This window comes from Cydia pomonella, chromosome 27 (genome assembly GCF_033807575.1).
Source record: "Cydia pomonella isolate Wapato2018A chromosome 27, ilCydPomo1, whole genome shotgun sequence".
Classification (NCBI taxonomy): domain Eukaryota; kingdom Metazoa; phylum Arthropoda; class Insecta; order Lepidoptera; family Tortricidae; genus Cydia; species Cydia pomonella.
In genome coordinates, this window is record NC_084729.1 from 2,219,930 (window position 1) to 2,237,164 (window position 17,235).

The 17,235-nt window shown below is 39.1% G+C and overlaps 1 protein-coding gene across 2 annotated transcripts; it reads left to right on the forward strand.

The window, feature by feature from the left end:
- Positions 1–7,587: 7,587 nt before the first annotated feature.
- LOC133532758 (uncharacterized) lies at positions 7,588–17,192 on the forward strand. Of its 2 annotated transcripts, none has more exons than XM_061871552.1 (2): positions 7,588–7,735; positions 16,665–17,192. In XM_061871552.1, the coding sequence occupies exons 1-2, from the start codon at positions 7,732–7,734 to the stop codon at positions 17,162–17,164; spliced, it is 504 nt and encodes a 167-aa protein (XP_061727536.1). In that variant the 5' UTR covers positions 7,588–7,731; the 3' UTR covers positions 17,165–17,192. The 2 variants fall into 2 exon arrangements, with proteins under 2 accessions (XP_061727536.1, XP_061727535.1); XM_061871551.1 differs by lacking the exon at positions 7,588–7,735 and adding an exon at positions 8,117–8,285.
- Positions 17,193–17,235: the final 43 nt, after the last annotated feature.

Consider the following 17,235-nt stretch of genomic DNA (forward strand, 5'->3'; position numbering starts at 1 on the left):
TATTTACTTCACTGGCTCAGTGACCCAAACAGGATTTTGGCCTCTGACACAGAAGAGCGCCACTCTGCCCTATCCTGCGCCACTTCACGCCAGTTGGGTATTCCGAGGGCGAACAGGTTTTTTAGGAGTTCCTCACTCCAGCGGCATCTGGGACGCCCAGGCGGACGTTTTCCACCCGGGTGCCCCACATACGCTCTTCTCATAGCACGATCCTCTCCCATCCTCTCCAGATGACCGAGCTAGCGCCTAGCGGAGTCGTGTGGCTTTGATTGCCAATTATATTGAGCATCGCAACCAGCTCCTCTAGCTCCCTATTCAATGGATGATAGTATGTATTTATTTAAAGATACATAAGACTATCCCATTCTGTCAGTCTTCCCCACCACTCATGCCCAGTCCAAACTAAATACTAGATTAATGTAAGATAATATATTTTTATATTTTATCTCTGACACTTAGAGACTTATACATCTCTAAAGAATTTTAGTATTTTATGGTTTTATTTTTTTATCATAGTTTTTTTTGTGTAATTTGACATTTAGAGACAGTATACATCTCTAATAAAGTATTTATTATTTCATAGATTCGATATTTGTAATTGTTTTTTTTTTTAATTTATTGTTTGTAAAAATGGACATGTAAAAGTGCCCCTGTGGCCTATTTGCTGAATAAATGTTTGATATTTGATATTTGATAATGTATGTACAGAAGTGCCGAAAAACTCCCAACAAGAGTAAGGTAATGTGAATCTACTTAAAAGTAATCTAACAATAATGCAGCATCCTCTCGCTAAATGGATAATAGGCGCTTGATTGAGCAAATGTGGGCTTAATCAACTCAAAGGATATTCAGATAGACTGTGACCACGCTAACATTGCACACACTTGGTAGAATGCATGAATATATCTATCGTGTTTTTATTGAATTCCGTTAACTTCGGGGTATCGGTAATTACGTTTAAGGAAACTAAATGGCATAGTTACTTTAAAAAAAAAATTATAGGACATAATTACACAAATTTACCAAGTCCCACAGTAAGCTCAATAAGGCTTGTGGGTACTTAGACAACGATATATATAATTATAAATACTTAAATACATAGAAAACACCCATGACTCAGAAACAAATATTCCTGTTCCTCACACAGATACCAGGATTTGAACCCGGGACCATCAGCTTCATAGGCAGGGTCACTACCCACTAGGCCAGACCGTTCGTCAAATAAATATTAAATATACTTACATAAATATTATATATAATATATAGCGCCATTTGACTTTGATCCTTATTCTTTAACTGATGTGTTAAATTTGCTAGTCAAAAAGTGGCGCCATCTAATAGATCAAAGGATAGCATGGCGGCATCGTTTCGTGCGATGGCGCCACAACCTTTAACCGATGCCTGGTAAGAGGGCGCCACTTTTTGACATTTAACAAATTTAACACATATCAGTGAAAGAATAAGGTTCAAAGTCAAATGGTGTTCTAAAAGTTTTAATCATATGTCGAAAGATGGCAATATTTTCTTTGACAATAACAACCCACCTCTATTTCAAATTCTCTTTGCATATATGCCGTAAATTGTGTTTGGAGAGGTAAGGAGAAAACTCTCTTATGGGAGAACAGTTGCAAAAAAGTCCAGCTGTCAGCTAAAATATAATATTTATCAATTCTCTTTGCAGCAACACAACACCCCAACCTAACTTGGTATTATTATTAGCAGATTAGCGCCATATTGATTGGCTTAATTCGCCTAGTTAAGTGAATGGTACTATCCAGAACAGAACTAGCAAATGTGACCTGCATCAGCACCAAAATATTGTACTTAAATGGGTGTCTTTGGGCGGCGGCAATCGCTTACCATCAGGGGATCGGTCTGCTCGTTTACCTCAAATACATATAAAAATGAAACCGTCAAGATATTGCTCAGTGTAGGGTTCCGTAGACACTCTTCCGTCACAATAAGCTAAATTGGAGCTTAAAGTATAGTAGATTGTTAACCAAGGGATGAAACGGTACCTTACACCCGAGTTAAACAAATAGGCAAATTTGCATAATCAGTACCTAATTAAAGTAACAGACTTACTTGCAATCGGGGACTTTGCATGTCTAAAGATAAATATCCCATAGCGAAAAACATTTAGATTGCTATATAGATGAATAAAACACATATTTTAGCAAAGAGGAGGGAGGACACATTTTTTTTTCTTTCGGAGCGATTATTATTATTTGGAGTTGCAGGTGTACATAGGCTACGGAGACTGCTTAACATCAGGCAGGCCGTATGCTTGTTTGCCACCGACGTAGTATAAAAAAAAAATCTCCGAATATATTCACTTTATCAAAAAATGTTTCTTGAAGACCCCTATTAGTTTTGAAAGACCTTTCCAACGATAACCAACAAAAAAAAATTGAAGAAAAAAAAAATCACCTCCACTTTACGTGTAGGGCAGGTACCCTAAATAAATTTATTTTATATTTTATTGTACGACTTTGTCGGCTTTATTGACTTATATGTCCATGCCAAATGTCATCTTTCTAGCACTAACGACCACGGAGCAAAGCCAGTGCAACCTAGGCATGTTGAAACCCGTTGTAAAAGTAATGGAGTGGGAAGTCGAGAATAGAGTGTTATGGGGGGTAAGGGCTGATGATCAGATTGATAGTTATCGTGGTTTGTGCAACGAACGCCTGAAATCAATTGATTTTCCGGTAGCACTTAGGGACTGTTGCGAAGGAGCATGCAGAAATCGCGACCATCATACGCTGTTAGATAATATGTACAATGATATCGTGTCCGCTCTTACTGATGCAGCGATAAATACTTATAGAAGCAAGCGCAGAAGGAAGGGCGGATATATCGCTGGTTGGAATAAGTTCGTTGCAGGTCCTCACAGGGAAGCCAGACTACACTTCATGCTGTGGGAGAATGCAGGAAAACCGCGTCAAGGTCATTTATATGAGCAAATGAACAACAGCAGAAAAAAGTTCAAGGCAAAATTAAAGTGGTGCCAGGACCGGCAGGATCAGTTGGCTATGGACAAGCTTGCCCTTGCCCATAGCGGCGGTAAATTTAGTGACTTCTGGAAACTAACCAAACGGATGAATGTGACGTCTGGCTTGCCTGTGTGTGTTGGTGATAAAAGTGAACATGGAGACATCGCGGAACTATTCCGACAGCATTTCACGGTAAGATCCGTGCTGAGGGATACACCGTCAGTTGCGCCTGACGTGGGGGATGCTGGGGCCATTGACAGGCCCAGGAAGACTTTCTTCACATCCAAAATGGTTGCAGACGTGATTAAAAGAATGCAAAGAGGAAAGTCGCCTGGGCATGATGGCCTTAGTATTGAACACTTTAGGTATGCGGGCGTTCATCTGCCTAGAGTGCTCTCTATGTTCCTAAATTTATGCATAGGCCATTCATATATACTTACCTGCAGCTCTTATGAAGACCACTGTGGTCCCCATCGTTAAAAACAAGACTGGTGATCTGTCGGACACGGGGAACTATAGGCCAATCTCTCTTGCCACCACTGCCGCGAAGGTGCTCGACAGTATGCTGAACTCTACATTAGATAAGTACCTAAGTATCTATGACACCCAGTTTGGGTTCAGAACTGGGTTATCTACAGAAAGTGCCATTATGTGTCTCAAGCATACTGTCGGGTACTACACGGACAGGAAAACACCAATCTATGCCTGCTTCCTCGACCTCTCCAAAGCGTTTGACAGGGTTAATTACAATATGCTTTGGAAGAAAATGGAGGAGGCAGGTATACCGAATGACTGTACAGATTTGCTAAAGTTTTGGTACCAAAATCAAACAAACCAGGTCAGGTGGGCCAAGTCACTATCTTCTGAGTACAGGCTTGAATGTGGTGTAAGACAGGGGGGCCTTACGTCTCCGAAACTGTTCAACTTGTATATGAACGACTTGATAGGCGAACTTAGCAGCATGCATGCGGGATGCTATATTGAAAACACTTGTGTTAACAATATAAGCTACGCAGATGACATGGTGCTGCTAAGTCCGTCTATCGGGGCCCTTAGACAGTTAGTGGCCAAGTGTGAGAAGTATGCAGCCGCACATGGACTCGTATACAACGCCGCCAAGAGTGAAGTGATGGTCTTTAAGGCGGGTAAAATAAAACCATATTTTGTACCTCCAGTGTCGCTTGGCGGGGTTGTACTTAGAGTAGTGGATCGCTTCAAATACTTGGGCCACATTATAACTAATGATCTGTGTGATGATAGTGATATCGAGAGGGAGCGAAGGGCGTTGTCGGTTAGGAGTAATATGCTAGCTCGAAGATTCGCTAGATGCTCCGTGGAAGTAAAAATAACTCTATTCAAAGCATATAGCCAGTCTTTTTACTCTAGCGGTCTTTGGGTTCGGTATACGAAACGAGCCTACAACGCCCTTCGCATTCAATACAACAACGCTTTCAGAATGCTGTTGAGACTTCCAAAATGGTGCAGTGCATCAGGAATGTTCGCCCAAGCGCACACGGACGATTTTCACGCGATAATGCGTAAAAAAATCACGTCGCTAATGGGTCGCGTAAGGGAAAGTCGAAACAGCATTCTGAAGGTGATTGCGGACAGATTTAGCTGCCCCATAATGTGGCATTGGATGGAGCAGGTCAGATCTACTTTGACCTATGTCAAGTAGGTCTGATTGGCCTTTGCTTATAACCTTTGTTAATAATATAGGTTTTAAGTTAATTTTACTAACCATATATGGACTTCTGGGTCTGAAATAAAGATATATTTATTTATTTATTTATTAAAGCCTCGGACAGACAGACAGACAGACGGACATGGCGAAACTATAAGGGTTCCTAGTTGACTACGGAACCCTAAAAATAAGTAACATTAAAATTCTTCAGATAAACAATAATTTTAACTTTTACGATTTTTACACATTATTGTTTACGAAAACGTGACTTGATCTTATCTGCGACCATGAGGACAATGCCGTCCACGAATATATTATACGCGATTAAGTAAAATAAAAACCGGCCAAGAGCATGTCGGGCCACGCTCAGTGTAGGATTCCGTAGTTACTATTCCGTCACAATAAGCTAAACTGGAGCTTAAAGTATAGTAAATTGTTAACCAAGTGATGAAACGGTACCTTTCACCTGAGTTAAACAAATAGGCATAATCAGTACCTAATTAAAGTAGGTAAGTCTTTTTACTATGAAGGGAAAACTTTTTGCGATAACTCAAAAACAGCTAAACTGATCATGCAGCTATAGTTTTCATTTAATGTCTTTCTTAAGCTCTACTTCCAAGATTTTTTTCATATTTTTTCGACCTATGGTTCAAAAGTTAGAGAGGGGGGGACACATTTTTTTTTCTTTCGGAGCGTTTATCTCCGAATATATTCACTTTATCAAAAAATGTTTCTTGAAAACCCCTATTAGTTTTGAAAGACCTTTCCAACGATAACCCACACTCCAGGGTTGAAGTGAAAAAAAAAATCACCCTTACTTTACGTGTAGGGGACGTAACCTAAAAAAAACATTTTTGATTTTATTGTACGACTTTGTCGGCTTTATTGATTTATATATCCATGCCAAATTTCAGCTTTCTAGCACTAACGACCACGGAGCAAAGCCTCGGACAGACAGACAGACGGACATGGCGAAACTATAAGGGTTCCTAGTTACGGAACCCTAAAAAGCGCTGGTGGCCTGGCAGTAAGAGCGTGCGACTTGCAATCCGGAGGTCGCGGGTTCAAACCCCGGGTCGTACCAATGAGTTTTTTGGAACTTATGTACGAAATATCATTTGATAAAGATTTACCAGTCGCTTTTCGGTAAAGGAAAACATCGTGAGGAAACCGGACTACCTAATCCCAACAAGGCCTAGTTTACACTACAGCACTTTTGCCACGTTCATACATAAAGTTCTTCCTATTAAATTAAAAGTAGGCATAAGCACGTAAGTAGTTACATATATATTTTCTTAAAACTAAATTCCTCAGGAAGCCTGACACCCACCTATCCAAGGTGGCCCTGACCTGGAAGATGCCCGGAAAACGGAAACATGGTCGCCCTAAATTTACTTGGCGCCGTTCCGTGGAGCAAGAGTTGGGTGTATTGGGGATGGGGTGGGAGGAGGTTACCCAAGCTGCCCAGGACCGGAGTCAGTGGAAGAAAATGGTTCGAGCCCTACACCCCAGCAGGGGGTAACAGGATGAAAAGAAGAAGAAGAAAACTAAATTTAATACCTTTACTTAAATTACATATACCTGAAAACTAGTATCCATATTACAAATAATATAATTAGGTATTGGCTATGTGCGAAGTGTATGGTGGGGGTATAGTAAAGCGATCGCAGCGCATGCGGCGGTAATAATTGGCACTAACAAAGGTTAGCGTTTTTCACATTTCGTACAAATTATATGCACGAAATGGAATTTTTAATTCGGGTTAACTCCTTTCGTTTAAATTGTATAGTGTAAGATACCATTGTAATCTGTACGAAATGTTAAATATAACTAATTATAATTTGATAATGATTCATATTGTATCTATGTATATAGCTTTCCAAATACCACATATTAAGTGATCTTTTTCTAGATGTTAAGAATGGGTAAGTAAGTTTTCTTTAAAAGATATACACCATCGCGGACTTTTTTGTAGACTAATGAAAGAGAAACACCCCTACCATACATTTTGTTGTTATAGCTCAAACGGATTAGGCAGTGTCTTCGATTAAGCTCCTTAGACAGCGTGATTTTTCCGATTCTGTTCAGTAGTTTTTGAATGTAGTGATTAGACGTTTTCCGCTAGATTTGCGGATGCTAGGTGGCGGCGTGACAGTCGTGCACGTAGCGAATATACCTAGAAACCAAAAAGAATTAAGAGGACCACGAGTGCCCACTCCATACAACGGTTTTGTTACCAAAAATACTATTCTTTTCGTAGTCTACATCTAGCGTCAAGTAGCGGAACTCTCAGTACTGCTACTCGACAATAGATGTCGCGGCAAACAAAAAGTCTAATGCTCAACGATTTTCAGAGAGTAAGCGCAGGAGTTGAAAATAGAGTTACGGTTACTCTGGTTATAATACGAGTATAAGCGGAATTTCATTTTTGTTTTCGCAGAAATTACTCGCAGTTTTCAGCAAGGGCGTAGCCAGCCACCGAACTACGGGGGGACAAGTTGATATCGCCGGAGGCCTAGGGGACCCTGCCTGTACCTGTCTACGCCCATGGTTTTCAGTCTATTCGCCTAAAAACATAATATATACCAATGTGACGTCGACAAAGAAGAATAGGTTCGTCCGCGCGTCCGACTCACATTTTGCCGGTTTCTTTTTTTAATTGTAGTCCAATAAAATAGTACATTACGATACAAGTGCGAAAAATAGGAAATTCGAAACGAGTGGCGATAAATTAAAACACGACCGAAGGGAGTGTTTTAAATCGACACGAGTTGCGAATTACCTATTCGCACATGTATCGTACAACGTTTTACAGTACATATGGCCCTTTAAATGTTCGACACAGTAACATAATATGCTACTTCTCGCACTAGTGCTATAAAGTAGCCCCATATGTACTGTAAACAGTATTATCTACTGAGCAAAGGCATCAAGGTACAAAAGTGACGTTTATCACCTCTCGCATGACTCGCTCCGAACTTTACAACGCAGTCGGACGATTGTGTTGGTGTTGTGCACACGGAGATTCAGTTCTGTCAGCTCTGGTGGAAAATGTGTGAGTACATCATTCGTATAGAGATTTAGTGCTTGAAAGAGTTGAAAGTATCATTTAGTAAACCTTACTATACTTACCTTTAATACTTACCTTACATTTTTTTAATTATGGACGATGATGTTATTGTCTGACAATGTTCTATAAATAACTAGTTTTTAAGTATCGATAGACATAAGTCATATCAGGGTCAAATACGTTTAAGACAAAGTGGCCAAGCGCATGTCGGGCTTCAATGTAGGGTTCCGTAGTTACCATTCCGTCAGAATAGGCCCGACGGGGGCTATTAGCAAGTATCATGTACAGTCAGTTGCAGAGAGAGGTGTCGCCCCCCCCCCCCCCCCCCCCCCCCCTTGTATACAATCAGTCTATGCATCACCTCTTTCTGCATCGGACTGTGCATTACAAGCATTAGGGAGTACCTTCACTGCGCTTTGTACTTATTTTTACTAAGAGAATACTTTTTGCAATAATGCAGAAACGGCTGAACCGATCATGTTCGCTATATTTTTAACCGGCTTTAAGATTTCAAAAGGAGGAGGTTATCAATTCGGTGTGTAGGTATGTTTTTTTTAATGTTTGTTACTCCATAACCCCGTCATTTCTGAACCGATTATGAAAATTATTTTTTTGCTTAGATCTATATATATACAGATTGGTCCCGTTTTTGTCAAAACTCAGTTCTGATGATGGGATCTATAAGGAATCGAGGGAACTCTTCAAATGTGAAAGGCATACATATAGTGATCTTTGTATTTTCTTTAACAAATCAAGCATTTACATTTAAAAAAGTGACATAATTTGATGAAGTGGAACTGCTGATGATGATCAGAATGGAACTCTTCAACGACGCATAGTACACGTTTGGCGATTTGTCCTCTTCGCTGTGTTTGTTAAGTAAATTAGATTTTCAAGACAAATTTTTGTCAAGTTCGAGTTCTGACGGTGGGGTCCATGAGGAATCGAGGGAACTCTTCAAATGTGAAAGGCATACATATAGTGGTTTTTGTATTTTCTTAAACAAATCAAGCATTTATATTTAAAAAAGTGACATTTGTTGAAGTGGAACTGCTAAATGATGATCAGAATGGAACTCTTCAACGACGCATAGTAAACGTTTGGCGATTTGTCCCCTTCGCTGTTTTTGTTAAGCAAATTAGATTTTCAAGACAAATTTTTGTCAAGTTCGAGCTCTGTCGATGGGGTCCATGAGGAATCGAGGAAACTTCTCAAATGTTAGAGGCTTACATATAGTGGTTTTTGTATTTTCTTAAACAAATCAAGGAATAAAGTGGAACTGTTGATGATGAACAGAACGGAACTCTTAAACGATGCATAGTTCACGTTTGGCAATTTGTTCTCTTTGCATGTTTGTCAAGCACATTTTTATATTTCTATCTTATTTAGTTTTTTTTTTAAATAATTATCCGGTGCTTTATTTCATGCATGGTGTGAAACAATTTATCTTAAATACAGTCGAATACCCCATTGCGGGTATCTTACCAGTCAACCATAGGGCAAATCTGAAATGTGTCAAGGTGGGTGCAGTGACAAAAAAAAACATGTAACCTCCTTTTCTATCTCTACAATCAACAATAATCGTTCTTTCACCGGTCTCCCATATTGAAGTCGGTTTTTTTTTCTTAAAAATTATTCATTGAAAGTACCTACTTGTGCAGCTTTTGTTTTAAGATTTTTTTCATATTTGGACCTATAGTCCAAAAGTTACACGTATTTTTAACCGACTTCAAGATTTCAAAAGGAGGAGGTTATTAAGTAAGTAAGTGAGTAAATATTCTTTATTGCACCAACAATCATACATTTATTAATTATTTATTTTTTATTTTTTTATGATTGTTTAGTTATTCATTCGGTTGTTTTTTTTTTTAATTTTCTTTTGGAGCTTTCATTTTGAAATAGCCGGTGCTATTTACTACGGCAGTTCAACAATTCTTCACAGAAAAACTGGTAGTTATCTAGGAAATAATGACGAACTAGATCTTGATGTAGTGATCATTTAATTTGATACTATTAGTGCCATATGATAATGGTTTGATAAATGAAGGTTAATTATTGTTTGACTAGGAATTCTAAGAAAAACTCGCTTTCCCGGTTTCGTACATAACAGATTTTTGAACATTGTTTTTCTATGTATATAAGTATGTATTTATCTATATACGTATGTATATCGTCGCCTAGTTCCTATAGTACAAGCTTTGCTTAGTTTGAATCTAGATCGATCTGTGTAAGATTGTACCCAAATATTTATTTATTTTACGTTCACCGTCTTTAAAAACCGTACATGTAACGGAAAGTATTATGAGGCGGTGGCTTATATCTCTGCTACAGTAATATGCATAGTTTTCATATCAAAGTTTAAGAAAAGAAGCCATTAATCGGAATTTAATGTAACGCTGACATAGATGGCTGATTTTGGCTATAAAAAGCTCGTATCTCGTAACTAGGGTTGCCAACCGTCCCGCTATATGCGGGACGTCCCGTTTCTGGAGCCCTAAAGTATGCGTGCCGCAAAAAGCCCACGCGGGACGCCGATTGTCCCGCTTTCAGGCTAGACCAGATTATAAGCACTTAAACGTTCAGTTGTAAATTAGAGTAATGTGAGAGCGCGTGATTTTAACTTGAATATATATTACGACGCGAGTAATGCACGAGAACAATATATATTTTAATATTTGTTGTAAAAGTTATATTTTAATGTGCAATAAGAAAGTAAAATTGGTTTAATTTTGCATGCCTTTCAATAAGTTGACAATCAATATAACTTACCCAGTTAGGCCGGGTGAAGGAGTGCCGCATTTTATACCCAGATCCCGCAATTTGATCGCAAATGTACCCCAAATCTGTGCACTAAGGTTGGCAACCCTACTCGTAACTTCTGGTACTTTACATTGCGGGCTGAATTACTTTGTATGGTTAATATTTTTCATTATATTTCTTAGCAAAAGTCTGAAACTCTAGGTCCATGGGGTCCCAGCGCGCACAAGTTTTTTGGAGAAATCGCGAAACGTCTGGTTGACGTAACTGGTGACCGAAGAGCTGGCGGCTTCCTCGCACAACGTATATTGCGATACAACGAGGAAATGCCGCCAGCATCCTTGGTACCATGCCTCAAGGGCCTATTTTAGATATAAGCTAGTTATAATAATCATCTGTATATTTCCATTATGTATATTGTTATTTTAAATAAAAATGTAGTATTAGCAAAACTTAAATACTTATTAAGTTATTATGCTACTCACGGTCTAAAGGATTGGATTTACACCCTGTATAGATCGTGTCATTTATGATGACGTGTGCCTTACTCGTATTATTATTATTTGTCTGTCTTACCATATCTCGGGACCATGGGGTCCCGGACCTTTGGGAGGCATGCGTGGGGCCGAAGCCAACAGCGCAGAGGCCCTTTAAGACAAATTAATCTAAAAGAAAGGGATACACATGGTGGATACCATCTCCGAGCGCACAATATGATACATCCGGAGATGGTCCCCACCAGGTGCAAAGACTATTGCAGTGCAGCACTTTTGTGCTGCGATGGGATCTAAGGTCATAAGGCTATTGATTTGAAAGTTGGATGGACTGGATAATAGGCTATGGGAGGAGACTAGCGGACACCTGCCGTGACAATCAGTCTCGGATTATTATTATTATTATTATTTTTTCAAATATTTACACGGCATTACAGCATATGCCAATACTCTGGTGCTGATGTCAAGAGTGCATTGAGCAGCGATAAAGCGCGGAGGAGTGGAGAGTTCCTGCGCGATACTGTGCGCGCCGCCGGTACGGCCAACAGTGGAGGCGTTCGCGGCCTCAAGAAGACTCGAGGAATATCCGGGACGTACAACCTCAGGACTCGATCTACCAGTTCCGGGCAGTCCGAGTCACCGCGCAATATGCGACAAGCTGTAGTCAGCAAGATGTTGTTGCGCCTCAACTCTAGAGAATTATATCCAAGGCAGCCTAATAAAAAATTTGTTGGGTACATTGGGGTATTGTCATGTTATTAAAGTTTAGATTTGACGAATCTGCGCGTCATCGTGGATGGCAAGAACTATAGACAGATAAAACCTCTGATGACGCCATACAGGGTGACCTTAGCCATTGGACAAACCCTGAAATCCCACGTAGAGTTACTTCTCAGGAATGCTCTGACGTTATGGGTCCCATTATTGGTTATTATGCTAAAACTAATGTAGAAGTCAAATTAGCGGTGATCCAAGCCTGCATTCTTCCCATTATGGATTATGGGGTAGTACAGTTGCTATCGAGGTACAGCCACTCAAATCTACAAAAAATCGAGAGACAATACAGAATGGCCCTCAAGAGTGCCGGCCAGTTCTCAAGACGTTTACCGACGGAAACACTTTGGGAAATCGCGGACCTTGAGGCGTGGCACCTTCGAGCCGCCGACCTAAACCGCAAAATGCTAGACAAGATCGCAACTCTAGGTATAGAAGACCTTGTGACCCCTGGCGACGCCTACCTGGCTCATGGTGAATTTAACCCACTCCTAACAAATAATAGAATAGGCGAAATCACCTATACTCCAAATAAAGACATGAGACGCTGGCCTCGGGGCGCGGCGGCTCCCCGTCCCCTCAGAATTAAATAAATTTAATGTAAAATAACATAATAATATAAGGTAACATAGAATAAAATACATAATATTAACATCCATAATAATTGTGACATAACACCTTCAGCTTACACAGATCTTTTAGACACAAGTTAGCTGACACAATCCTACGGGAACGCAAGGATGTAACAATTAATAGGTAATAAACAAATTCTCATTCTCATTCTCATTCTCTGACGTTAATATTTTTTTTATTAGAACAAAAGATAAAAAAATATTTTTTTCGAACAAAAGTTATTTGCAATAATCGACAACAAAAAGAAACACACTGTGTTAATCTTTGGCAGTGTTTTTGACAATTTGTTCGAAATATTTGATAATGATGAAATTTTTCAAAAGTCAGAAGCTTATTCTGCTCCAAAGTTAAAATTGGTAATTTGTTAATTTCATCGAAACCGCTACACCGGCTGTTATGATACTTTGTACACTGGTTCTAAATACCCTAATGCATATGTACATTTCGGCTTTGTCCAATGGCTAGGGACACCTGTATAAACTATGGAATTAAGGTGGAGGTAAGGAATGGAATCTCCATGTACCAAAAAGTGTTTTCAAAAAACCTTAAATAGGTGGCGCTACAATACCTAGAATACTTTGAAAAAAAAAAACAAATTATAGACACCGCACTTCACTCCGTCAATAACGCCTCGGTTCTTAGCTACTCTAGCGCTACTCTGGAGAGATTTGGAACTACATATTATTTATTGCTGACAGCTGGACACTTTTGCAACAGTTCTACATAAGAGATTTCACTCCTATAAACAAAACCTTTGACATACTTTGGCAGTTGCCAGCCCGATTGTGACCAATCTGTCGACATATTTAACAATGGTTGCGGTTTGTGTTACCATTATTATCTATTATTGTGGTGACAAAACGACTTTAAATCTATACGTGTTGCGTTATTACACTACAAATGCAGTCGGCAGTAGGACTAACTTAATACATTTTTAAGTAAATAATTCAATTTTGGTACAAGGTTTTATCGCCGACTGTACCAGGGATCGTAACAGGTTTTTTGCAAAAACATCGAAACAACCATATATTTCGGTTGTCGGTTTCGTGTTTTCAGATAACGACTTCGTATTATTAAATTGCCTAATTAGAAATGAAGTAATTAACAAAGAACGAAAAAATACCGTTTTCGTTCCCATACAAAAAATACCGGTTTCCGATCCCTGGACTGTACTTTTCTTTCCACACCGAGACAATTCTAAAAACCCCAAACACAATTAGATTGCGTCATTCCCACCTCCTACTCCATCATCAGTTTGAAAAGTTAGTTACTAAGAACATGTCAAAATAAATAAAATTTTGTAAAAATGAGTAGTTTAGTCTTGTTTAGGGTTCCGTACCCAAAGGGTCAAACGGGACCCTATTACTGAGACTTGCTCGCTCCTATTGAAGACGCAGCCCTATGGGCCAAGACATTGGATATATAGTTCTTTAACAATATCTGTCTGATGTATAATTTAACTGGTGCCCGAAGAGCTGGCGGCTTCCTCGCACAACGTATCAGTATTGCGATACAACGAGGAAATGCCGCCAGCATCCTTGGTACAATGCCTCAAGGGCCTATTTTAGATATAAGCTAGTTATAGTTATCATCTGTATATATCCATTATGTATATTGTTATTGTTAATTTAATTGTTGTTAGTTTGTTTTATATTTATAAATTGCAATAGATTATACATGTAAGCTATTTATAATAATTGCATGCTCCATCTTGACTTAAATATTTGTATGCCTAATGGCAAAACATGGTGATACGCTACTATAATTATAAGACCTATTATGTACCTGTGTTTACAAATAAACATATTGATTAATTGATTAACTCTTTATTATACTTTCTAATACCTTAAGCGACCTGAATCTTACGTCAAGTAGCAGTACTGATAATTTCGCTACTCGATGCTAGATGTCGACTACTAAAGAGTGTATTTTATATGTCGATTCACACATTTAACCACTTGCCTAATGAAATTAAAATACCTGAACTACCTGAATTCGGACGTAAACTTTATAAATGGTGCTTAGACAAAGCTTACTATAAGATAAGGGACCACTTTATGCCGTCGAGTTAGTATGACATATTATTTGTTAATTTACCTATTGACACAGTACCAATCATTTTATTCGCATCACATGTAATATTTGTATAATTAGTTAGCTGTAAGATTAGTTTTAGTATTAACATTGTACGCCGCATCGCGGTTGATTGTGATGATTCTACCCTAACATAATTTTAAGATCATTGTAACTCACAATATGACAATAAAGATTTCAATTCAATTTCAATTACGAAGATAATAATCGTTTTGGTACCAAAACTGATGTATGGAGTGAGCACTCTATGTTACTTATTTCTCTATGTAGACGACGATATATTGTATAATACATATTTTTTTTATGCGATTATGGGGTTGGCCCTTATTGACCTTATGACCTACATATTCACCCCTCAGTTTGGTCAGTGATAACAAAATCACCCTATATAAACAAATGCCCTTACCAGGATTCGAATGCGGGACCTCCTGCATCGTTAGGTGACCCTACCTCTGCCTCTACCTAGGCCAGGCCAAACACGTATATCCTAATAACAAACACTTTTCTGAAAACCGCATCAAAATTGGTTCAGCCAATCGCGAGATAATCGCGGACAAACATACATACATACAAACATACGGGTCAAACTGAACTTTTTTTTGAAGGCGGTTAAAAACGCAAAATTGTCAGTTGTCGCTATAGTCTACCCAAGTTATATGAAAATACTATAGTCAACATTTTTCTTTCACCACACTCTATGGTTGGCTTCCAAAGAATGCCATTTAGTAAAGATAATTAGAGACCCGAGTTTACAATATTCTTACCCCTGGAGTTACACACAATGTTTTTCATCACACTTGCGAAGAAAAAACTAAATTTTAAGCGGAATTATTCTAAAATAATAAATAATAATAATAATAATAAGGCCCGCAGGGCAGCTTGAGTGGCGAGCTGTTGGGGAGTAACGACCCCACGGACCCGAGTGTTCCCGAGAGTCGGTCAGGGTCTCCGTCTCCGGCGTGTCTTCGTCGGTCGGAGTGGACCCGCAGGACTCTCAGCTCTTGCTTGCCTTCATTGGCCGTCCAGAGAGGAATCGTTAGAGCTATATGCTCCGGAGGTGGAAGTGAAAGATGCATAAGACGCGAGTTGGCACAGTGGCTGTTATCAGGCACTGGGTAGAAAGCGGCGCACACCTCTCGACACCCCTGAGCCGCTCACACCGGTGTTGCTCCTGGTCGTCTTTACGACGGCAGTTTCAGGGGCCCATCTAGTCAGCGGCAAGTCACCGCCTGCCTCGATAACGTGTTCAAGCATTGTTATGACAGGTGTCCGGATCTCTCTACAATAGCCCAATCTTTTGACCAGTCAAAGTTCAACACCATAACCGGCCCTCTTATCCACTTTATTTACAATAGCCCCTACACCAGCTGGGACCGATTTACGGGTATCTATTTGTACCCGTGAATGGGTTCTAGCTGGTGTAATACATAACATGAAATTAGTCTAAAAGGGCCTCTGCGCTGTTGGCTTCGGCCCCACGCATGCCTCCCAAAGGTCCGGGACCCCATGGTCCCGAGATATGGAAAGACATACAAATAATAATAATAAAATTCTTTATTGTGCACTACTAAAGAAAAGTATCAGTCCATTACATTACAATAATAATTACAACGCAAATATACAATTAAATTTCACTAGACTAAAATTAAAGCTAATTAAATAGGTGCAGCGGGGAAACCTTGCTCATATAGTAGCAGGTTGCATACACTACTTTAACAATGCTGTTCGCCGATTCAATACCAAATAAATACGGTGACATAATGGTGACATATGAAACATTCGTCCGCCATATTGCCATTTGTTGTCAGGTTAAGCATCGAAGGCACAGACCTATTCGGCATTCAGCCACGACTGAAAATTATGTAAAAATATTTTAAATGACTATTAAATTGATCAAGTTAAATATTTTTAAACATAAACAAACATATTACATTACTATCGGCAATATTTTTAAAGTAAAACTCATTTACGCTACTTGGTTTGTATGAATTTGTGACATAATAAAAAAAAAGTTATAACTCCCTAGGGAGTTATAGCTTTTTTTCACAATCCATAACTCCCGCGGGAACAATATAGGGCTTTGTCCTTCAGTACACCTGCATGAAATAAGATCTTTTTCGAGCAAGTGCGATTAAAATAATATTGTTACCTACTTGTTACAGGGCCACTAATATTGCTGGGACTAGTAGCGACCACATCATGCCTGCCACTAGAAGAAAAAGAAGACCCAACACCGACCACAGAGAGCATAGAGCAAATCCAAAAAACCATAAAGGTAGTCTCTTACATACAAAACTTCAAAAACGTAATGGCTGACTACGTCAACTCTCAATACAACCTAACTGTACACGATATGGAGAAAATAAAGCAAACCCTAGAAGAATTTCTAATCAGTTTCGCGAACGATCTTCGAGAAACAGTTGAAGAGCAACAGAAAAATGTGACGTTTGAAAAAGAGCGCGAAAAAATTCAAGATGGCGTCCCGGATGCGACTTTCAAGGAAATAAGAGATAGGATTATGACAGAGTTTCCAGATATCAAGGAAGAAACTGCTGATGTAATTGTTTATAAATTGAGAAAGAATTTATATGAGACGCGGCAGAAGATTGATTATGTTATTAAGACGTCTTCTGAGAGGGAATTCGAATATGCCATAGCTTAGTTTTTCTAAGATCAGAGTACGTATTTAAGTTTTTTTTAGGAATGGGGTTGGCAACTGTCAATATAGTTTGG

What these genes read in the sequence shown, in the direction of transcription:
- LOC133532758 (XM_061871551.1), top strand. Translation starts at nt 8,228, where the DNA reads ATGTTCGCTATATTTTTAACCGGCTTTAAGATTTCAAAAGGAGGAGGT. An exon ending in AGGAGGAGGTTATCAATTCG is followed by an intron (nt 8,286 to 16,664) that starts GTGTGTAGGTAT and finishes TACTTGTTACAG; the next exon opens with GGCCACTAATATTGCTGGGA.